The sequence below is a fragment of the Eptesicus fuscus genome, chromosome 21 (genome assembly GCF_027574615.1).
Source record: "Eptesicus fuscus isolate TK198812 chromosome 21, DD_ASM_mEF_20220401, whole genome shotgun sequence".
Lineage (NCBI taxonomy): Eukaryota > Metazoa > Chordata > Mammalia > Chiroptera > Vespertilionidae > Eptesicus > Eptesicus fuscus.
The window spans coordinates 8,061,879-8,084,331 of record NC_072493.1 but is presented as its reverse complement, the minus strand read 5'-3'; the positions used below and the strand labels follow the sequence as shown (position 1 = coordinate 8,084,331).

The window sequence follows — 22,453 nt, the reverse complement described above, 5'->3', positions numbered from 1 at the left end:
ATGCCCTACTTTGGGTTTGTTGGGTGGCATAATTAAAAAAACACAAAAAAAACTATGGTTGAAAACACTATAAAAATGATAAAGCCCTCTATAAATGTAAGAGATTAAGATGAGATAGAGTCACCAAACCTTGTACAAAGCTGGTCGCTGTTACTATTTTTTAAAGGAAGGCTGCATAGTATATTGAAAATTGTTTTCACTTGGAAGTCAAATACCCCTGAGTTCAAATCTCCACTTGACCACTGACCAGTGGTGCAGCCTAAGGCAAGTTCTGTACCCTCCCTGAGCCTTAGTTTTCTCATTTGTAAAATAGGAAGAGTGATCTCTGCCCCCCAGGGTGGTTGTGAGAATTGAACTAGATAATGTAAAGCACCTGGTACGTGAGAGGGATGCAATAATAGTAAATTGTATTAATAGTTACATATAACAGCATGGAGCAATCACTTTAAGTATTAGAAGACAAGGGGCCCAACTCTGCCTCTGGGGAAGGAGGGAGGCCAAGGTCCTTCTCCCTCGTGGCACTTGTACTCAGCTCTGCTGCAGAAGCACAGGGCTCCACATGCATAGGGCTGGGCAGACTGAGGAGGCTGAGGGCCAGCACACAGAGAAGAGGGCCCCGTAGCTGATGGGGTTTCTGAGGGGCTCAGGGAGTACAGTCAGATGGGATTGACAGTAGTACTGTAACCTGGACTAGATTATGAATTTATCCAAAAAGGGGCTTTAGAATTGGATAAAATAAGAGTGACACAAAGTACCAAAAGCATAGTCTATCACATTGCATGTATTCTAACAAGGTAACTGTCATCATTGTTTCTGAGCCATGGCATCTTATATTCCTGACTTCATCTTTTACTTCGTCTGTTGGATTTTGAAATAAAATTTTAAGAAATGTTATGCATTCAGAACTGAACTGGTAGAATTAGCCAAGTGAAAGAAAAAAAGGATAGCAAAAATCTAAAAACAATTCCCATAAATCCTACCCCCTTTGGATTTGGATTTCACATGTGTTCTTAATCCACGAGGTCAGGCGGCATGATGTCCGTTTTACAGATGAGGTTAAAGAGCTAACAGTAAAGATTGGAGTGCTGTAGGAATGGATCTACATCAGTCCCTTTACAACTCTCCCACAATGCTGCTCCCGCTGTAGCCAAAGCAGCACAGACTTAATAAGGAGGCTACAAGCAATGTGGGGAGTTGCAATCCAAACATGGTGAGCTTCAAGCAGCTCCCCTGTGAAGTTCTGTGCACCTGGGCTGTAGTGTGGGGATTCAGAACAAGTGCTCTGATACTAGAATTCCCACCTGGAATCCCAGCTATTCAACTGACTGTTGCGTGGCTTTAGTTATAACTCTCTGTGCCCCAGTTTCCTCATCTGTATAACAGGGATAATAATAGTACTTCATATGATAGTTACTTTAATAAAAATAAAATGCTTAGAACAAGGTAAGCAGTTAAATCTTAGCTCTATTCATGACTATCTTCCTTGGGCTGCCAGACTACAATATTTTAAAATCAGAAATATAACAATAGCTAATATGACCTTAGTGCCTACTACGTGCCAGGCATTGGGCTAAGCACTTTGCGCATCATTTCATCCAACTCTCACAACCACCAAGGAAGCAGGATTTGTGTTCTTATTTTATAGACAGTAAAATCAATGTTCTGAAACTAAATCACTTGACCAAGGTCACTCAACTAATAGGTGGCTATGCCAGGAATTGAACCTAGGAATGTCTATCTCTAAAGGTATGAAAAGATGTCTGGTTTTGTGTTTCTTATTCACATCCCCTAACACTGGTTAGGGGGAAGTGGGAGTCAAGTGGCTAGCCACCAGGATAGAATCTAGGTTTCTGAAACCCACTCAGGACTCTTGCCTAGGATTGGCCTTAGCTATTCCCAGAGAAGGCTAGAGTAGGAGAAATGGCTGGTTGCATGTTGCCGCCCTCCACACGCCCTCAGCCCTTGCTTAGAAGTCTGAAAACTGGGTGTTCTCTCCTAGAGTGACTGTACCAAGCTGTTCAGCCAGGGCATTGGTGGGGAGCAGGCCCAGGCCAAGTTTGACAGCTGCCTTTCTGACTTGGCCGCCGTGTCCAACAAATTCAAAGACCTCTTGCAGGTAAGCCCCAGGTTCAGCTACTGGCTGAATCCTCTGCCTGTGTTGCTTGGAGAAGACTGTTACTGCCTTACTATGGACTCTGTGTATAAAGAAACAGGAAGGAGGGGTGAAGAAATAGCATGCAAGCCACTGACAGTATGCGATCCCTGGGACTAAAGGCCCCATTGGTCTTCCAGCAGTACACTTGTCACATTGACAAGCTAGCATTCTGGCCCTCTAGAATCTGTACTTGGCCCCCCGGTGCCAAGAGCCCTCAGAAAGGTGCTCTGAGGAAATGGAACCACATGGTTACTTAGACTTATTGCTTGGGCTTAGTCATAGTACTGGGCACTCAAATCTCTTCCTTTTTTTTTTTTAATAACAAAATTTCTTTCATTGATTTTAGAGAGAGTGGGCAGGGAGAGAGAGAGAGACATCAATGAAAGAAATACCTATTGGCCTGCCGGGGATGGAGCCCGCAACCCGGGCATGTGCCCTGACCGTAATCAAACCGCAGCCTCTTTGTGTATAGGGCAATGCTCAACCAACTGAGCCACACCAGCCAGGGCCAGAAATCTCTTCTTTTGAGCGTGTGCACCAAGCATGTCAAACTCGCAGCCCGCAGGCCCCATGCGGCTCACAATGAATATTTTTTGCGACCCAGCCATTATAACTGTGTAAGAAATGTTTTAATAAAATTTTCGTAACTTAATTTTTACAATATCCTGTTATACTTAATAATTATTTTTTTACCCCATGTTTTTTTTTTTATTTAATAAATCTTTATTGTTCAGATTATTACAATTGTTTCTCCTTTTTCCCTCCATAGCTCCCCTCCACCTGGTTCCCACCCCACCCTCTGCCCTTACCTCCCCTCCACTGTCCTCATCCATAGGTGTACGATTTTTGTCCAGTCTCTTCCCGTACCCCCCACACCCCTTTCCCCCTGAGAATTATCAATCCACTCCCATTCTATGCCCCTGATTCTATTATATTCACCAGTTTATTCTGTTCCTCAGAGTTTTAATTCACTTGATTTTTAGATTCAATTGTTGATAAATATGTATTTGTTGTTCATAATTTTTATCTTTACTTTTTTCTTCTTCTTCCTCTTCTTAAAGAATACCTTTCAGCATTTCATATAATACTGGTTTGGTGGTGATGAACTCCTTTAGCTTTTTCTTATCTGTGAAGCTCTTTATCTGACCTTCAATTCTGAATGATAGCTTTGCTGGGTAATCTTGGTTGTAGGTTCTTGCTATTCATCACTTTGAATATTTCTTGCCACTCCTGTCTGGCCTGCATAGTTTCTGTTGAGAAATCAGCTGACAATCGTATGGGTGCTCCCTTGTAGGTAATTAACTGTTTTTCTCTTGCTGCTTTTAATATTCTCTCTTTGTCTTTTGCTCTTGGCATTTTAATTATGATGTGCCTGGGTGTGGTCCTCTTTGGATCCCTTTTGTTTGGGGTTCTGTGTGCTTCCTGGGCTTGTAAGTCTATTTCTTTCACCAGGTGGGGGAAGTTTTCTGTCATTATTTCTTCAAATAGGTTTTCAGTATGTTGCTCTCTTTCTTCTTCTGGCACCCCCATAATTCTGATATTGGTACGCTTGAAGTTGTCCCAGAGGCTTCTTACACTATCTTCAACATTTTGGATTCTTTTTTTCTTTTTGCTTTCCCAGTTGAGTGTTTTTTGCTTCTTTGTTTTTCAAATCTTTGACTTGATTCTTGCATTCCTCTAGTCTGCCATTGGGTCTCTGTATAATATTTTTTATTTCAGCCAGTGTATGTTTAATTTCTAGTTGGTCCTTTTTCATATCCTCGAAGGTCTCATTAAATTTATCAGCCTTTGCCCTGGCCAGTTTGGCTCAGTGGATGGAGCGTCGGCCTGCGGACTGAAGGATCACAGGTTCAATTCCGACCAAGGGCACATGCCCGGGTTGTGGGCTCGATCCCCAGTAGGGGGCATGCAGGAGGCAGCTGATCGATGGTTCTCTCCCATCATTGATGTTTCTATCTCTCTATCCCTCTTCCTTCCTCTCTGAAATCAATAAAGAAATATATTTTTTTAAAAATTTATCGGCCTTTTCTAGGAAATTCTTGAAAAACCTTATAACTGTGGTTTTGAACTCTATATCCAGTCGTTTGTTTTCCTCCATTTCTTTCGTTTGTGATCCGTTTCTTTGTCTCCGCATTTTCGCTGCTTCACTGAGTTGGTAGGGTGGCTTGTTGTGCTAAGTGTCCTATATGGCCCAATGGGTCGGCCTCCCAGTTACCTGAGGTGGACACTCTTGGTGCATCCCTTTGTGGACTGTGTGTTCAGCCTTGTTGTAGTTAAGTCTTGGTTGTTGTTGGTGTCACTGGGAGGAATTGACCTCCAGGCCAATTGGCTGTGAGGACCCACTGTTTCTATAATGGAAGAACTGCTGTGCTGGAGACATGCTTATGGTACAGGACTAGTTTCAGTGGGGCTTTGATGCTCACTGGGACTGCCTATTTAATGTGTCACTTATGGATGTGAGTAGTTTAAATCTGGTGTCATCTCACACTGACCTCTAGATACACTAGCTTCTGAATCTCCAATGGGGTGCAGGTCAGCTACTGTCTGAGGCCATCTAGCAGGAGCTATAGTGAGAACTACAGTTTTCTCCTCTTTGCTTGGGGTTTGGAGGTTTTGGAGCTGTCTCACCAGAGCTGCAGTTTGTTGAGTTAAGCTGCGATAGGGCAGGCCATTTATATGCAAAAACCACTGCGTGTAGCTTGGGTGGGTTTGTAGATTGGGCGGGGTGGGGTCTCAGGGAGTCACTAGGCTAGGGCATGGCAAACAGCGATGGCTGCCAGTCAGCCGTCTCTGCGTTTCCACGTTTCCAAGTCCCCGCGTCCCGCGCCCCAGCGCAGTAAACAATGATTGCTGGGCGCACCTCTGCAAGAAAGTCACCCTCACTTTCCGACCCGATGGCAGACAGTCCAGCTTCTCCCCATAGGAATTTGGGTCCCCCACGTCTCCCCAGAAACTGGATTTCAGAGTAATCGGGAGCTTGTCTCCCTTCGGGTTGAAAAAGGCAGCGCAGCCAGTCACCCGCCTCCAGCCCGATTCATGCACCTCCGTACCTCAGCTTTTCAGCGCTTGTGCATGTCTCAATGCTCTTTTCTCTTTCCTTCTAGTTGTAGAACTTCCACTCAGCCAGCTTTCCCATGGTTCTGGGTGATAGATGTTTTGTCTTTTAGTTGTAGTTTTGAAATTGTTGTGCGAGGCAGCAGTTTAGGTGTTTACCTATGCTGCCATCTTGGTTTCTCTATACATAATTATTAATACCGAATTATAACATTCTCTAATGACTGATTATTATAATTGTGTCATTACACTTACACACCTTACATGCAGGCGCACCATTTCTCTCCACTAATACTAGCAGCGAATATTTTAGCAGCCGATTGCCCGGTCATTAGTCTTGTACTGACTTGTTTGGTGTGTGCAACAGGAAATATTTTGCTCTCGGAGAACAAGAAAAATAGGTTTATTAGCATTACGCGTATTAATTTGTGCAGTTATTCAGTGTCTGGTAAGTTAATGTTCAAGAAAAAATATTAATTTTTATTAAAATGTTCTATTATTTTATGTTAACGATTACTCATTTATTTCAGCCCTTTGTATTCAGCATGTCTCTATGGAAATAAACCTACGTTTCTATGAAAATTGAAGCTTTTGTTTTTTTGCAGCCCACATAAACTTAAACCTTGTTTATTTGGCCCGTGTTAGCATTAGGGTTTGACATGCTTGTTGTACACACGAGCCTCTAGGCCTTATCTCTGGCCTGGACCTGAATTGGCACAGATCTGGAAAGGAACTGGTGTTCCTGGCCTCTTTTATCAGCATTATCCATTACACTTCAAACTAGGCCTGCAGATAGCCTCAGAGCTGGAAGAATGTCCTGGCAGTCAAGGATGGAGCTGGAGAAAGGAAAGGAGTGGAGGTGGGGCTGCCTTCATGGTCTGATACTTGTCCTTTGCAGGAAGGGCTGGCAGAGCTAAACAACACAGCAATCAAGCCACAGGTGCAGCCTTGGATCAACACCTTTCTCTCTGTTTCCCACAACATTGAGGAGGTAAGCCTGACCACAGGCAGCCATCAAGCTCAGGATTACCCTCTTGTTCCCCTCTCCCCCAGCTGGAGGGCAGTGGAACTGTCTAAACAGACTAGTCTAGTCCTCACACACTTCTCAGGCCCACTCCCCTCACCCCCATAGTCTAGGTTCCTCCCAGGAAATAGGCTGTTCCCGTAGTCAGAAGGGTTCAGAAAAACATTTAAAGGGAGTTTGCCTTCACCTGACATGTCGTCTTATTGAGGTTCTTTTTTCTTTTTTTTAATCTAAGGATTTTATTCCTATAGTACAGGGGTGGGGAATCTTCTTTCTGCCAAGGGCCATTTGGATATTTATAACTTCATTCGTGGGCCATACAAAATTATCAACTTAAAAATTAGCCTGCTATAGTTGGTCAAGCATTTAATTAACTCACCCCTAATGCCTTAGCAAGACCAGATTAAATGATTTCCTCAGGCCTTATAGGGCCCGCAGGCCAGACATTCCCCACCCCACCCCTGCTATAAAACATGAGATGCTAGGGTGAGTAAATGCCAGGAGCTTTACCATATTGTGTGAGCCATGGCTATAGGCCAGGGCCATTTGTCAGTGGGAAGTGTCGTGCAGAAGTAGCAGCAGTCACTGCCAGCTGCGATGTCCAAGCTGGTTTTAAGGTGGATGAGTCAAAAGCTACCAGAGAAGGAGAACCTCTTCTATTAGAAGGGTGGAAGTGGGTGGGGGTAAATGGTTCTTCTTGGAGAAGCCCTCAGTGACCCCTCTTGCTTCCTAACAATAGGAAGAATTCAATGACTATGAGGCCAACGACCCTTGGGTGCAACAGTTTATCCTTAACCTGGAGCAGCAAATGGCTGAGTTTAAGGTGAGCAGGGGCTCTAACAACCAGCTTATGGAATTACCCACATCTGCCCAAATCAGCAGCCTGCGGCTCCTCATCACACTCCTGCTGGGAACCCTGAAAGCCCTCCCAAGTCCCAGCCAATGGAAACACTCCTTGATGGCCTCATGTGACTGTCCCTACCGCCCAAAAACTCCACTATGTAGACAGAGGGGTAGGTGGGGCTCCCACTGAGTCTACCCTCTATGTGTAGGCCGGCCTGTCTCCAGTCATCTATGACAATCTGACCAGCCTCATGACCAGCTTCGTTGCAGTCGAAATGGAGAGAGTGGTGCTGAAATCCACCTTCAACCGGGTAAGGTCAAGGGAGTACAGGTCCCCAGCTCTGTTTCTCCTTTGAGGAATATGGGTCCTGTCATTTGCATCCTTGAACAGTGACTGGGCTTATGTTCCCCTGCAGCTGGGTGGTCTGCAGTTTGACAAGGAGCTGAGGTCACTCATTGCCTACCTTACCACGGTGACCACCTGGACCATCCGAGACAAGTTTGCCCGGCTCTCCCAGATGGCTACAGTCCTCAATCTGGAGCGGGTATGTGGGGTCCCCTCAGCCTAACCAGGGAAAGGTGTCTGGGAAGAGAGCATAGACCACATTTGGATGCCAGCCACTCCACCAAAACGCCAGCAGCCCAGCCCTGCCAGGAACCTTCTTCCTGGGCTCCACTGTTCTGAACCTGGTGGACCAAGGCCTGCCTTCAGGATAGCCTCCTCCTGGCTGACTTGGCTCTGTTCTTCCCACAGGTGACTGAGATTCTAGATTACTGGGGCGCCAACTCTGGCCCACTGACATGGCGCCTCACCCCTGCGGAAGTGCGTCAGGTGCTGGCTCTACGCATAGACTTCCGCAATGAGGACATCAAGAGGCTGCGCCTATAGCCACCAGGGTGAGCCCACCTGGCCCATCACACTAAGTGGCCACAGCCAAGGAGCTGAGCAAGGCTGTGTGGCATGAGGAGAGCTCTGACAGCCCAGACTGTTCCACCATTGGCAGCAGGGAAACAAGGCATTGACTCACTCCACTCTCTGCACTCAGACCGAGCTGGGTGGTGCTTTGGGAGTAGCTTCTCCCCACCAAGGGGTGGGTCTTCCTGGGCTCCTAATTGGTGGGCAAGTCAACGCAGGCCAGCCTTCTCCATGGTGGTCATGCTCTCTGCCCCGCCCACCCCGGACACTGCAGCAAACAGACTGCCAGCCCTAAAGGATTTGGGTGCATCTGGGGGCCTAGAGAATTAGGTTTACTCCGAGAAGAGGATGTGATATTATGTCCACTCTGATTAAAGAGACTCCTCAGAGAAATGCCAGTGTGCTGTTTTCAGGGAGGGCTGGGTGCTACAGGGCAAGACAGGTGTACCAGTTGCACTGAAATGTAAACGCAAAAGCCTAAAGCCTCAGCCTCCTCCCACACCCAGAGTGGCACACAGCTCCTGCCAGGACCCACTTGATAGCTGGTGACTCACCTGACCCTGGACCCTCAGCACCAGAAGCTGGATCATCCCCAGGGCAGTTTCCCACAGTGCCAGGGGAGGTGGGAATTCCTCCTGGCAGGAACAAAAGAGTTCTATGAGGACAACCTCGAAGGGCGAATTCGATTTATTCCAAGAAGGTCACAGTCTTGAAAACCTACTGCCCATAGGCTCTGGGCCACATGGCACAGTCCATGGTACAGGTTAAGGCCTGAGTTGGCAGTGATTGGCTGTAGACCACACTGGCTCACTTTCACAGACATGGGTCTAGACCCCTACCCCTACTCCCACTCCCCCATCAAGTCAGCCTGGGAGTGAGTACTGAACATGAAGTCTATTCAGGCAAAAGCCCAGCCTCTAAGGAAGGCCACAGGAAATGCCTCAGAGGGCCTCTTCAGGGTCAGCCTTACCAAGGGACCCAGCTTCTGCTAGGGCTGGTTGTCATCCCCTTCCAGGACCCCCGTGGAGAGTAAGGAGGTCAAGGCCCCAGCTGAGCCACGGGATTGGTAAAGGCCACAAAGGACACTGAGCTTAGGACCTTCCTATGTCCAGATGGAGCAGAGGCCAAGCCTAGGCCACAGTTAATCAAGAGGTCACAGTCCTGTTCCCAAGCGTGGTGTCTCTTTCACCAGGGGCTGGGCCCAAACTCAAGTCGGCTTCCTTTGCGAGCAGATCCATAAAGAGGTAGGTGGGGAGTCGGAGGCTGAGTGCTCTGAAGGGAGGGGCTGCTGTAGCTCCAGGTTTTCTCCTCTTGCTGAGGGACAAGCCTCGTGGGAAGGGGCATCAGGTTGAGTTCTCACTCCCCAACAGCTGCAGGCTCAGGCCCTGAGTGTCCACTTCTACCAGGTGGACGCTGTAGTTCCCCAGGCCCTGGGAGCAAATGACAAGAGGTGTGTAAAGGGCTCTGTGCAAATCTGTGGTCTTCTGGAGGCTGACCTGAGGCTGCAAGGCCAGGGGGACATGTAGCTGTAGCCCCTGTTAGCCAGTGGGCCACAGTGAGGGCTCCTGCCCCCCACCAATTACCATACCCAACACCATCAGGTACCTCAGTCTTGGCCAGCACGGCCTCCAGAGCCTCCTTTTGCTTTGGCTCCTTGGTCAACAGATAGAGAAAGCCCCCACCGCCTGCCCCTGCCAGGCTCTGGCCATACACGTGGGGGGCCAGGACATCCATCATTCGCCGCACAGCCAGGGGCTCACAGCCTGGAGCCATGAGCTTCTTCTGCTCCCAGTACAAGGTCAGGCACTGGCCCAGCAGAGGCAGGCTTCCTGGGGTGGGGGCAGAGAAGGGGAAGGCGTATCTGAGCCAGAATATTCTGTCAACGCCCATTTATCGACACTAAAGTGCCAAGAGGTGCTGCTCAACCAGGGGCTGGGAACAGGAGTAGTAAAGACCACCTCACAGGGTTGTCTGAGGACCGTGCACATAAAACTGACATGGTGCCCCGCAGTGTTCAGTGAATGGTACAGCCACTCACTTGAACCCTGCTTAGCTCTGACTCCCTGGCACTTGGTTAAAGGGCCCAGCCTCTTCCCCCACCTGCTTCTTGGTAGATAGGACTGGAGGCCTTCCCCATGATGCAAGTATTGTCCTGAGATATGTCTCCCACCTAAGTGAGACCCTAAGGAGGACAGATGGTAGGCTTCTGTCCCCAGAGGCCTAACATCTGAGGCCTGTGCCAGCCTGAAAAGGCCCCTTGCCTTAGACCCATGGGCGACAAGACCCTCACTCCTGGTGCCCTGCCCCTGGGAAGAAGCACCTCACCTTGGTGGAAGGCTTTTGCGCACTCCTCCGTGTGCCGCACGAGGCTGTGAGCATTCTGTACAACGGCAGGCAGCCGGGCATACCAGCTCCTCAGCACATCCTGCAGATGGGGCAGGAGGGTGCAATGAAGGGCTGGGCCCTGCTGAGCTTCTGCCTCCCTTCTTCCTCCTGGGCTGGGGCTCACCTGCAGCAGATTCCGTGCCAGGCGGGTCTTGCCAGTGTACACCAGGAGTAGGTGGTCATTGAGCGTCTGGACAAAGCCCTCAGGTACAGCGACCTCTTCCACCTCCACCTTCAGTGGCAGCTGGGCCCGGGAGCGCCCCACCTTGATGCCAGGCATTAGACCACCCACTTGGTCCTGCCAGCCACCTCCTGTGAACCCAGAGTCCATCACTCTTGGAGCCTGTCTGGCCCAACTTCTCTCTCCCAGCCCAGGCTCTGGCAGGAACCAGCTCCAGTTGGACCAGGTGAGCTGTCCAGCTTCTGTCACCAGCCTTGGGAGCAGGATGAGCCCAGCAAGAGAAAGGATTTCACTCCAGAACCCAGCTTGAGTGGCTATTGATTAACGTCTGTCCCCAATAGACCATTTAATTTTTGAGAGCAAGGGCCCTGTATTTGTTCATATTATCCCCAGGGTCCAACACTGAGTTGGATACTCAATAGCTGTCAATTGACCAAATGAAGGGTTTGAATGGTATATCTCAGAAGAAAACTAGAAAGGCCTCCCTGTTTGCCCCTCGTGCTAAGAACTACCTGTTATGGGATGTGAGTCATTACAACAAAAGGAGGGGTGGGCTGCAAAGGGACAGGGAAAAGTGGCATAATCAGCATCTATACATCTTTGTGACAGTTTCCTGCCCAGAATCACGATGGGGATGAAGCCTGCCATCCTGGGTGACCACAGCACCCTAGGATCGTGCTGACGAACCTCTAGGTGCTCCCCATTGGGCATGGATTCCAAGGGGCCATGGTGGCGAGAAGAGGGAGAAGACTGTGATCACCGCCATGTTCTGGGCCCTCAGTGCCCCCCACATGGCTGGCGGGAAGGGGAGGTGGGCACAAATGACCATAGCCCAAGGGAGGGGCAGGTTGGTTGGGAAGGCGGGCTGAAGGTCCTGTCTTCTGCTACAAACCCATTCTGCCTAGCCCCACCCTAAGGGACAGTCCTGGGTGGCAACAAAGCCATGAGGAATAAACAAGTAACACACATGAAGGTGTAGCACAGAATCTCTAGGTGCTCCTAAAACATCAGCTCCTTTGAAGTAGAAATACTTCAAGTTGAACATCACCAGAAGTCAGAGTGATGAGGAAGCTCTAACCATTTGAGGAACAGCAGTTATGTGGCTGAAGGCAAGCCCAGGGGAGCCCCAGAAGCGCTTGGGAAAGTGCCAGTGACCTCGCTCCCAGCAGGGGCAGTCCCATACCTGTGGTGAGCACCTGCTCCAGGTGCAGCACTGCGTGGATCAGGGCCTCCCTGCTCACCTTCCGGCCTGCGGCCCGCTGCAAGGCGGCCAGGGCAGTGCCCGCCAGGATGCTGCTGGTGCCTGCAGGGCAGGGAAGAGGTCAGTCGGGCATGAAACACCTCTGCGCAGCCCAGACCTGCCCCACCCCCTTGGTCTGTTGGGCAGGGTAGTGAGGAGGAAGGAAGGAGAGGCTGAAGGGCAGGGATGGAGTGGCTGGCAGCAGGACTGGGCTCACTCACCGAGGCCAGAGCCATGGGGCAGCTCAGACCAGGTGTGCAGCTCGAAGCCGCCCCCAAAGGTGCGCAGCAGCTGCTCACTCAGCGAGAGCTTGGACCTGACGTGCAGGATCCCCGCACAGATGAAGGCCGCCTTCAGCAGGGCCCCTGCGGAGGGACCAGCACCCAGCAAGGCATTTGGTCTCCCAAGGCAGAAGCAGACATACCACCCACCTCCACTGTTTCCCATCTAGGGGCTCATCTAGGGGACAAAAGCCCAGCAGCAGTGCAAGCCCCATCCCCAAGCCCCCAAAAGACCTCTGGGCTCCCCAACATGGGCAAATGTGCCAGCTCTACCTCTTGTAGCTGCATGCACATGGGCAAGGAGACCTCGGGACTCCTCAAGCTGAATGGCTAGCCCTCAAGCCAGGCCCCCATGGCCAGCAGGGTCTCCAGGGTTCTGTCCTACACCCGCAGCTAGCTATGTGTGCCACTCCCACCGGCAGATGTCCTGGGTGCCCTGACCTGGAGCATGGGGCTGGCAGTAGTCCTTCAGGTCCTCCAGGCTCCGGCACACTATCTTCATGGCCATCTCATCCCGCCGAGGCCCCACTGCCAGCCACAGCTCAGGCTCCCAGATGCGGCGAGCCCTGGCCCCAATGGGCCGGCGGCCATCCACTCGCACAGCCAGGCCCAGCACTGCCCCACCAAGCTCATAGGCAAGGGGTGGCGTGTCACTCCAGCCTCCTGCAGCAGTTGAACAAGACCAAGCTGGTCAGGGGGCTGCCTGCCCAGCTCTGGGGTGACTACCCTCACCCCCCTCCAAGGGGCTCACCAGAGAAATCCACGCGAGCTGGGCACTCAGCCTCCACCCACTGCCCGGGTGCCGGCAGCCCCACAGGCTCCGTGGAGACAAAGTGCTGGGCGGACATCACAGCCTGGCGGATCAGGATCTGCCCAGCCCCCTCGTAGTGGCGAGCAGCTCGCACTAACAGGACTGGCCTGCCAAGAGGGAAGGGAGAGATGGTGGCATGGAGCCCCAAGCTGGGGGAAGGCTGCCTGGGTTTGGGGCCCTGACTTCCTTGGGCCCACCTCTCTCTGGGTTTGCACCTATAAGAATGATCAGGGGCTTCTCCAGGGTTCTGACATCATTAGCACCCACCTGCTCAGCCACTTGTCCCGCTCCTGGGCAAGTGCCTTCACACCCCCAGCCAGGTCTCCACACTCCAAGTACGAGAAGGGCCGGATCCACTCAGGATTGGCAGCCGGCCCACTCCGTAAGCCACCTTGGCCTTCTGCCATGCAGCCCAGTACGTCTGCCACACAGGCCAGCACCCGGGCCGCCACGCCTGGGTCTCCTGCACCCGCTGCAACTGAGGGACCAGAAGCCGGGTGGTTAGGGATGGGACCCACCCCCAATGCCCTCTTCCCCAAGAGACTGTTCCACAGCCCCCAAACATGCCTGATCCCTCACACCTCTTCACTTTGCCCAAGATGTACCCTCGCCTATGAATGCACACCCCACTCCTCTGCTTGCAAAGTTCTCATACTGCCAGCCCCAGCCCAGCCCAGCTGTGCCTCTTTACCCCCACCCAGGGTGCCCAGAGTGGTTAAGAACTCAGACTCGGGGTCAAACTGCCTGTGTTCAGTCTCAGTGCCACCCCACCAGCTGTGTGGCTGTAGGTGGATAACTTCAATAGGGATCACTTTTGCCCTGACCGGTTTGGCTCAGTGGATAAAGCGTCAGCCTGTGGACTGAAGGGTCCCAGGTTCGATTCCGGTCAAGGGCATGTACCTTGGTTGCGGGCACATCCCCGGTGGGGGGTGTGCAGGAGGCAGCTGATCAATGTTTCTCTCTCATCGATGTTTCTGACTCTCTACCCCTCTCCCTTCCTCTCTGTAAAAAAATCAATGAAATATATATATTTTTAAAAATAGGGATCACTTTCCACAATCACTGGGATCATTAATGAGGTGCTGCCTGAGAGAGCCTGCCACTTCCCCTGGGGCTCTGGCACCTACGTTTTGGCACCCAGTACAAGACATGTAGGGTTTGCTGATGCTCATTGGACCCAGAGGCTCGGGCCCAGGCCTCAGCCTCTCATCAAACTCCCTACTGACAAGAATGAAGCTCCCAGGAACCTGAAAGCAAACTCCACTGTGTCCCCTGCTTTGAAATCTCCCACCTCCGGTCATCAACCCCGAGGGCAGGTAGGGCAGGTGACGCTGGGTCTCGCTTCCCCACACAGAAACCCAGCAACTCACCCTGGTCCAGCGTGGCCAGCAGGAGCCCAGGGCAGCCCTCGCGGACAGCGGCCCGGATCAACGGGCGCAGGCTGAGGTCCTGCCTGGCCTCAAGCACCTTGCGCGCCTTGTGCAGGGCCTGGCGGAAGAACAGGTCCCGGCGGGAGGCCAATGTGGCACCCCGGTCCAGACAGGGCTGCAGCTGCTCCCAGGACAGACGCCAGGAGGCCCGCCAGGCCCACAGGGCCTCACCCCCATCCTCCTGGGGGTCTAGCATCCACAGCATGTCCCTGGGCCCCAGGGCCCTCGACGGGTGGAGCACAGGAAAGAGGCGGGCACTGAGAAGGCAACGCTCTGTGGGGGGCGTGTCTGGGTTCCACAGGTCCCAGTTTCTGATGTGGGGAGAAGGCATGTTAGCAGGAGGGAAGCCTGGGCTCCTGCTTCCTCCCCAAGGCCTGACTGCCTGTCGACTGGGGGCTGGCTAATTCACGGGGGCGGGGGGAGGAGGGGCAGGACAAATTCCTCTAGGTGGCATAAGCAGGCAATTTAGGGAGGGAGACGAACTGCCCTGCCCCCTTTCCCAGGCCTCGGAACAAAATCCCAAAGCCTGAGCACAGGCAGGAATTGGGGATTGTCCAGGGGGAAAGTGCTGGGGAGGATCAGACTGCCCCAAACTACCCCAGGCCCCAGGGCTGGTGGGAGGGCAGGTGCTGCTTTGGGGCTGAGGCAAAGAGAGCCTGGAAGAAGCGCCGCCCTGGCTGCTGAGGCCCAGAGGCCCAGGGAGGCCATCCATCTTACCGAATGCCTGTCTTCTGGAAGAACTCATTCCACGACATGTTAAGATATGTTCCTGTCCCCTGTCTCTGGGGGAAGTGGAGGAGGCAGTCAGGGCTTTGGGGACCACAGGAAGGGAGGGGTCAGGGACACGAAGACCAGAGGGGACAGGAGGAGAGACTTGCACATAGGAAAGCAGCTTCTGAAACACTGTGTCAAGCCCTGGAGCTCAGCGATCCTGCCCAGGTGCCGGGAACCTGGCGCAGGATCCCGGTTCTAGGCCCAATCCACTATAACTGGCTCTGCCGCCCAGGGCAGGTCACCTCCCTCTCTGAACCTCAGTCTCCAGCCTGGCAGAGCAGCTGAGGAGGGAGAGAAAGGCATGGCGAGACTCTACTGGCTACAGCCTATCCCTCAGGCCAGCGCTCAGCGAGCCCTGCAGTGGAGTGGAAACTGGGCTGGGGTCCCTGGGCTCCCCAAAGCCTGAAGGTGGGGGTGAGGGGACGCAGGGCGGGCACCTACTTCCCAGCTGTCCAGACGTCCAACGAGAGTGAAGGCACGAACAGGGGCTCCGTGCAGCCGCACGTGGTGCCCCTGCAGGACAAGATCCTGCAGCTCCAAGCCGTGTAGCGCCTCGGACTGGGCCGTGTCCAGGCCACTCACAAAGCAACCAGTGCCGATGTGAATGGGGCCCTGGCAAGGGAGAGGGCAGGCATCCTGAGGGGGCAGTGCCGCTCCAGGCACCCCCCCCGACACACACACACGGCCTGGCCCCCACAGCCTTGCCTGCCCTCTGCCCCTGCTCTCAGGCCTCACCTGGAGATGGCAGTGCTGCAGGACACTCCCAGCACCCAGTCGGACGGCGCCCTCCAGCAGGCAGTTGACCACAGAGCTCCCAGCCCCCAGTAGCTGCAGCTCCTGAGCAGCCAGGGAGAAGGTCGTGAGCGCCCTCTACACCTGCCCTGGCCCCAGCTTCAGGCTGACTCTCCTCCCACCCGTTCACGCTGCTCCCAGGGGCGAGCTCTCCTGCACGGTCCCCCAGAGAAGTCTGAACTCAGTAACGGAGGTCCCACCAGATGGCAGCTTCCCCAGAAAACCTCTCCCACCAGTCCAGGTACCCCCGCCACTCGGAGGGCAACCTCGGAAATCTACCTGTCCCCTTCCTCAGCACCTCAGCACCATCACCTCAAATGTGCTCATCTCCCCAAGCAGTCCCCAAAGAAAGGGGTGGGGTCTTCTCTAGCTTCTCCATCAGGCAGACCTGGATGTAGAATCCTAACTTGACCACTTACTGACTCTGTGGCCTTAGGCCAGTTACTTAACCTGTCTGAGCCTCCACTGCCTCTCGCCAAATGGGGTAATGACATCTGTATTCCTGGGTAATCTGCTCCAAGCGTGGGCTATTCCTTTCCTTTCTAGGATCCCCTATCCCACCTGTCCTCAGGCACCTCTGCTGGTCTTACCTCCACCTGGGAGTGTGCGACCTGGGCCCCAGGAGCCCTGGGAAACGTGAGGCTGTGCAGGAACTCACTGGCCGAGGTGGTCATATAGCTGTAGCTGCCGTCAGGGATATATGCTGTAAAGATACAAGCAATGACCCCACCCCTCTGCCTGCTGCTGCTCTGAGCCCAGCCAGGCCTCCAGCCAGAAGACACATCTTCATCAGGCCCTGGAGGGCAGGCCTAGCACTGAGCCCATTGTGCTGATGGGGAAGCTAAAATCCAGAGAGGCTCAGTAACCTGCCCAAAGTCACACAGCTAGGAAATGGAAAGGCTGGGACTGGAGCCCAGGAATAAGACAAAAAGAAGAGAGTTACTGGGGGTTGAGGGGAGTCGGGGGTGTCAGGCCTCTGGGTTGGGAGAGGACAATTGGCTGATATATGCACTAGACCTGCCTGGCCCAGGAGCCCAGGGACCAGGCAGGAGGCAGCCTTGTATCTCTGGGTAGGGGGTCCTCACTCTGTGGTCTCCCTACCCAGGGAGCCGAGAGGCAGCACCCACCCATGGTGAGGGGCTGATCACGAAGTTCCCTCCACAGCTTGGCCCGAGCAACCTGAAGATAGCCCTCGACGTCGGCGTCGCTTTGCCCCATTTCCGGAGGCCGCCCCGCCAGGAAGGCCTCTCTGCTCACATTCCGGGCCATGCACAGCAGGATGTCGAAAAACAGAGACAGCTGGGACAAGGATAGGAAGCACAGCTATTGGGGGGTTCCTAGGCCAAACTGGAGCGGTCCCATCCCCAGAGACACGGACCCTGAGAGGGGAAGGGGCTAGCTTGAGGTCACAGAGCCAGTGTCAGGGCCTTTCCCCCAGGCCAGGGCCCCCAGCCCCCACCCTCAGTCACCTGGACAGGCCGGGCTCCAGAGTCCAAACCCATGTAGGTGCAGGCATCCAGGGGTGGGCTCACGTGAGTGGCCAGGAGGTGCTCAGCAGTCTCCACAGAGAAAAAGGCGACTCCGGAGACCTGGAGGAGCCCCCATGAGGATCAGGTGGGGGGACCCTGGGGTCAGGCTTGGGCCTGAGTTGGGGAAGACACATAAAGATGGACCCGAAGGCTGGCTGCTATGCCAGGCAGAGTCCTTCATCTTCGGGACCACTCCTGCACCCAGACCCCAGGCTTCCTGGAAGGGGGTCCCCTGAACAGGCACCTCTGGGACCCCTCTCAGTTCTCAGGCCTCCTCCCAAACCTAGTCCTCTATCATCCCCTGGTCTGGTCCCAGACCCTTACCCACCACGCGATCCTTGTCCTTCATTCTAGAAGGAGCCCCCAAGTCGGACTCCAGACTTCCTCCCAATGCATTCCTGAACTTTCTCGCGTTCTTGTTCTAGCCTTTCCCGTTCAGGACAAGACCCTTTCCTCAGATTCTGGCTCCACCTGCTCCTCCACCACAGATTCTGGTTCTATCCTGCCCTGGAATCTTCTAGAAGGAGTAGAGCTCTTTCCCGAGCAGGAAGGCAAACCCTCCCTTTTCCACGGGGTCCCCAAAGCCCCCCAACCTGGGCGGCAGCCATACCAGTGGCACCCGCCCATCAGGCCTGGCGCACCGCTGTATGTCCGCCTCGCTGCCCTGGTAGTAAATGTCTAAAACGAAGCCCTGTGTCGGGGGAGAAAACAGAGTTAGGGAAGGGGGCCAAGGACGATCAGGAACAGGGACACAGCTAGGGTGTTCTCCAGCGAAAACCCAGGTGCATGTCTGACAGGTACCAGCGTGCTCCCGGGAGCAATGTCCCACCTGACAGCAGAGGGGCCCTGCATGTCTTCCCAGCCCCGCCCAGCACAGAGCCTGGCACAGGGGCCATGTGCAATGCAAGTTTGGTGAAAGACTCAGTGAGCATGAGAGCTGTTGCCATAGAGGAAACTCCTCCGAATCCAGGCTGTACCAGCAAGTCCAGGGCGAGAGGCCGCCCAGAGCACAGGACCAGGAGGCCAGCCCAGCCCGGCTCTGTGGACCGTGCCACTGCCCCAGGGGCACTACCTTGGCGTCGGTGAGGTAGACACCATGGTTCCGGGCGTAGGCTGTGGTTCCTGGAAAGGCGATCACTCTGGCTCCCCGGAAGCCGTCCCAGCTGATCCCTGTGAGCAGAGAAGTCAGGAGCCTCCCTGGGGGCCCCAACCCAAGGCAGGGAGGCTCCAACCCGGTAAAGATAAGAGCTCAGGGCAGGGGCATCTGGGCACCTCTAGAAGGAAAAGATGGTTCCCAAGCCAAATGGACATTCCTCTGGGAGAATGACCATGCCTCCCCTCCCAAAGTTCTACCACAGCCCTGGAGGGCAGAAGGGGCAGGGCTGGTGTCTCCATTCAACAGCTTCCCTTCTGAATAGGGCAGTGGGCCGGCCCAGAAATGGTGAGCTAGGACAGGCACAGACCCCCTCGGGCTATGGCAAGGGAGGAGGTCCCATGCCCTCTCAGGCTCACCTGGGTTGGGAGGAACAGACAGCAGCATGTCGGTGCTGCAGACCCACACACCTGGCGGGGAGCCTGGGCCCAGCTGCGGGAGAGAGTGCAGATGGTGGCCTGGCCCAGCCCTTCCTCTGCTCCCACACAGCCCAGTGTCGAGCCTGTCCCCCTGCTCTAGGGAGACTCTGAGATAACAGAGGCCTTCCCAGTCCCTTCTGCCCACCTCCTGGGACCACACCTCCCTCCAGTTTTGCCAACACTAATTTCCTAAAGCTCTAACTCTAGGCTCCTCCAAAGCCATTCTTCCTGGCATCCCGTCTGAGCCAGGACACGCTATAGCTGGTGGTGCAATGAGAGAGGAACAAGGCCCTAAGGCACCTGCTGGCCTCACCTGATAGGTCATGATGTCCAGCAAGCGATCCAGGTTGTAGACCAGAGCCTCCACGGGGGCCTGGGGGTTCTCCACGGGGAGGCAGGTGAAGGCCCGGCCACAGTCATCGAAGGGGAAGTCTCGGCCCTGTGGGGGAAGCAGGGTCAGGGCAAAGAGCCCTTGGGGCAGAGAGCCTGGGGACACCCCAGGAGCTGTGCAAAGGTGTAAAGTCATCAAGCTAGAGTGTTTTCTCGTGTAATTTTCCCAAGTACGTGATTATAGTAAAAGGTTAGAAAATTCAGATAGGCAAAAAGAAAATCTCTCAGGAATAATAACCATTCCTCTCATTTTGAGGTATATCCTTTCAGACTTATATGCATACTAGAGGCCCAGTGCATGGATTCATGCACAGGTGGGGTCCCTCGACCTGGCCTGTGGGGATCAGGCCAAAACCGGCTCTCCGACATCCCCCGACACCGGAATCAGGCTCCCTTCTCTCTGCTTCTGGGTGCATCACCCAAGAACCACAACAGTTTGGCAGCTCCTGTGTTGAGCGTCTGCCCCCTGGTGGTCATTGCGCATCACAGCTACCGGTTGAACAGTCAGACAGTTGCTTAGGCTTTTATATATATAGATATTCTTTAATTTTTTTTTTTTTTTTTACAAAAATGAGATTCTGAAAAGGTAGAAACAACAGAACTTAACACACACACACACTACACACACACACACACACAGGTAAAACTGGGGAAATAACATTGGGAACTATATAAAGCCAGGTCCCGCTTTAAGCATTTAATGGATCATCTCAGCATATCCACACAAAGCAGGAACCATCGCCATCCTGATTTTACAGATGGGGAAACTGAGGCTTAGAAAGAGTCAAGTGCCTTGCCCAAGGTTACAGAGCTGGAAAGTCTCTTTCAATGCATAGAATTAGATGGACTTATTAATCCCTTTCTAATATTTTACCAGAAGGGTATGCTATTTATATTTAGCCAGTTTCCTATTTTTTTGGATACTTGGATCCATTCTGACTCTAATTCTTCTGGATTTGCACAAAAAAACACCTTGCAAACACACCCCTACCCAACCCTGAGGATCGATGGTTCCAGCCTTCTGCATGGCACCCCGCCCAGCATCGTACTAACCATGTGCAGGATAAGGATCCAGGCCGACTGCAGGACATCAGCGGTGACCACCTGTCAAGAGTGGAAAAGCCCTATAGACAGAGGCCTGGGCAGAAGGCACCAAGGATGGCACCCTCTTGTCTGGGGAGAGGCCCCGACACAAAGCCACTGAGGCACGAAAGGAGCGACACGAGCACTCACAGTGAAGCCTGCCCGGGCACTCAGGTGTTCAGCAGCCACCAGCAGGGCATTGAGGGTGGCTCCTCCACTGCCCACACGCCTCTCAGGGTCCTCCACAGCCAGTAACAAAGTCCCGGCGGGGATCTGCTCTCGTTTCTGCCGCACTTCCAGCTCTGTGGTCAGAACACACCTGGCGCCTGCTCCCCAGCCTCCCAGCCCTGGTCCCAAGCAACTAAAGCAAACCTACTGATAATTATTATTTCATCTTTGACTCAGTAGCTTTTCACGTAGTAGCTCATTAGCTCTTCGCCCAACTCTGTGAGGTAGGTACAATTATTCCCATTTTACAGATGAAGTGACACGATATGTCAAAGGTCATATGGCTAGGAAGAAGCAGACTCTAGGTTTGAACTATAGGAGGTATAGGGGTATGGGGAGGGGTTCCTACATTAGGGCAGAGTGGGGAGGGAGGGTCCCCTACCTTTCTGGAAGACCTCGACACTGTCCTTGTACTGGTATGTCAGGATGATAACCGTCCAATCAACCCCCTTGGGCTGCTCCATTCTAGCCAAAGTTGAGGAGCTTTCTGAGGCAGAAACAGGGATGTACATGAATTATTTTGTTATCATAGCCTAACACTGATTTTTGTGTTGCTTTATGAATTTTAACACTTGCATAGATCCTTGTGGTCACCACTACTACAGTCACACTTGACAATCATCCATCAGTTCTCTATAGCTAGAGTTGGAATGGAATCTTTTGAGATTGGCTTCTTTCACTCAACATGCCTCTGAGATTCATCCATGTTGGCTATGCACATCAGCACTGCAGTTCTTTCTTCGCACGGACCTTCCACAGTCTGTTTCTCCATCCACTCACTAAAGGACATCTGGGCTGTTTCCAGGTTTTGACAGCCATGATAGAGCTGCTATAAATATTCATGTGCAAATTTAGTATGAACTAAGACTTCATCTCTCCAGGTGGATACCTCGGTGTGGGATTGCTGGGTCATGTGATAAGTGTGTCTTTGACTTTCTCATTCTGGGTGCACGTGATTTCCTCAGGAGCAGGGTGGGGTAGACAGGGGGTCCCACCTTAAAGCAAAGGCCTACCCTTTCTGCACCACTGGCCCCTCAGCTTTCAGTCATTGGCTGTGATCTGGGAGGAGGGAAGGCCGAACCTCCCAGGCTCCTGAGGCTGAAGGGAATTCCCTGGAGAAGGGGACAGTTGTGGGAGGAGTGCACCAGCCTGTTCAAGGGATCTAGGCAGGGTGCCAACAGTGCCCACTATTAGGGACTTCAGGGGGGATTTCCCCTCCCAGAGGCTCCACGCCTGAAAGAGGCTGCAACCCCACCTGCCACCATCTTCTTTCGGGCATTCTGAGCAAGTGAGGGGAAGATGAGGCCAAAGCTATGGCTTCACCCCTTCCTCTCTCCCCCAACATTTCTCTCCTACCAGACGGGAAACCAATCTGACTCCAGGGCCCCTGGCCTCCCCAAGACCTCTGCAGACAAGTCCCCAAGAGTACCCTGGCATCTGCCTCTGGCAGAGTCCCCACTGCTGTCCTAGGAAGCAGCCCACCCCATCTCTTCCCTCCAACCCCCAAAGCTCAGTGTCAGAGCGATGGGGGCGCTAGCTGCACGCCTTCCCAGAGGCACCTCAGCGAGTTTCTTCTCAGGCCCGACTCCTCTGCACCGGTGGACAGACACCACCACTTAGCAACACCCGCACTCCCACACGCCTGCAGGGAAAGCCTCGCCACTAACAGAAAGTGCTCTGTTCCCTGCTCAGCCCCGGAGGGAAGTCCAGAGGGGAAATCTGAGCCGAGATCTTGGCCAGGCTCCTGAGGGCAAAGGCATTCCCA

General features: G+C 53.3%; 2 protein-coding genes across 3 annotated transcripts in view; one reads left to right on the top strand and one right to left on the bottom strand.

Annotated features, from left to right (window-relative positions):
- Positions 1 to 8,385, top strand: part of COG4 (component of oligomeric golgi complex 4) — a 30,757-nt gene extending 22,372 nt beyond the window's left edge. For both annotated transcript variants that reach the window (XM_008139990.3, XM_054711323.1), the window contains 6 exons: positions 2,000 to 2,116; positions 6,108 to 6,200; positions 6,973 to 7,056; positions 7,286 to 7,387; positions 7,493 to 7,621; positions 7,831 to 8,385. In XM_008139990.3, the coding sequence (XP_008138212.2) occupies positions 2,000 to 2,116; positions 6,108 to 6,200; positions 6,973 to 7,056; positions 7,286 to 7,387; positions 7,493 to 7,621; positions 7,831 to 7,965 (660 nt within the window). In that variant the 3' untranslated portion in view covers positions 7,966 to 8,385. The remainder of the gene's footprint in view (positions 1 to 1,999; positions 2,117 to 6,107; positions 6,201 to 6,972; positions 7,057 to 7,285; positions 7,388 to 7,492; positions 7,622 to 7,830) is intronic.
- Positions 8,386 to 8,669: 284 nt separating this feature from the next.
- On the bottom strand, positions 8,670 to 21,166 carry FCSK (fucose kinase). Its single transcript, XM_008139992.3, has 23 exons — positions 21,071 to 21,166; positions 20,611 to 20,762; positions 20,431 to 20,481; positions 19,301 to 19,426; positions 18,928 to 19,000; positions 18,488 to 18,585; positions 18,026 to 18,106; positions 17,356 to 17,475; positions 17,014 to 17,185; positions 16,477 to 16,589; positions 15,830 to 15,931; positions 15,536 to 15,706; positions 15,038 to 15,102; positions 14,261 to 14,631; positions 13,158 to 13,368; positions 12,831 to 12,997; positions 12,521 to 12,742; positions 12,020 to 12,163; positions 11,742 to 11,861; positions 10,502 to 10,689; positions 10,318 to 10,417; positions 9,598 to 9,821; positions 8,670 to 9,422 (listed from the first exon to the last, which is right to left on the bottom strand). The coding sequence occupies exons 1-23, from the start codon at positions 21,150 to 21,152 to the stop codon at positions 9,336 to 9,338; spliced, it is 3,240 nt and encodes a 1,079-aa protein (XP_008138214.2). The 5' UTR covers positions 21,153 to 21,166; the 3' UTR covers positions 8,670 to 9,335.
- Between the last annotated feature and the right edge of the window lie 1,287 nt (positions 21,167 to 22,453).

Coding starts and splice junctions, on each gene's coding strand:
- FCSK (XM_008139992.3), bottom strand. CDS start 21,152: ATGGAGCAGCCCAAGGGGGTTGATTGGACGGTTATCATCCTGACATAC. Junction 12,998..13,157: donor CGGGACAAGTGGCTGAGCAG/GTGGGTGCTAAT, acceptor CCCTCTTGGCAG/GCCAGTCCTGTTAGTGCGAG. Junction 12,164..12,520: donor CTGCCAGCCCCATGCTCCAG/GTCAGGGCACCC, acceptor GTCCCTCCGCAG/GGGCCCTGCTGAAGGCGGCC.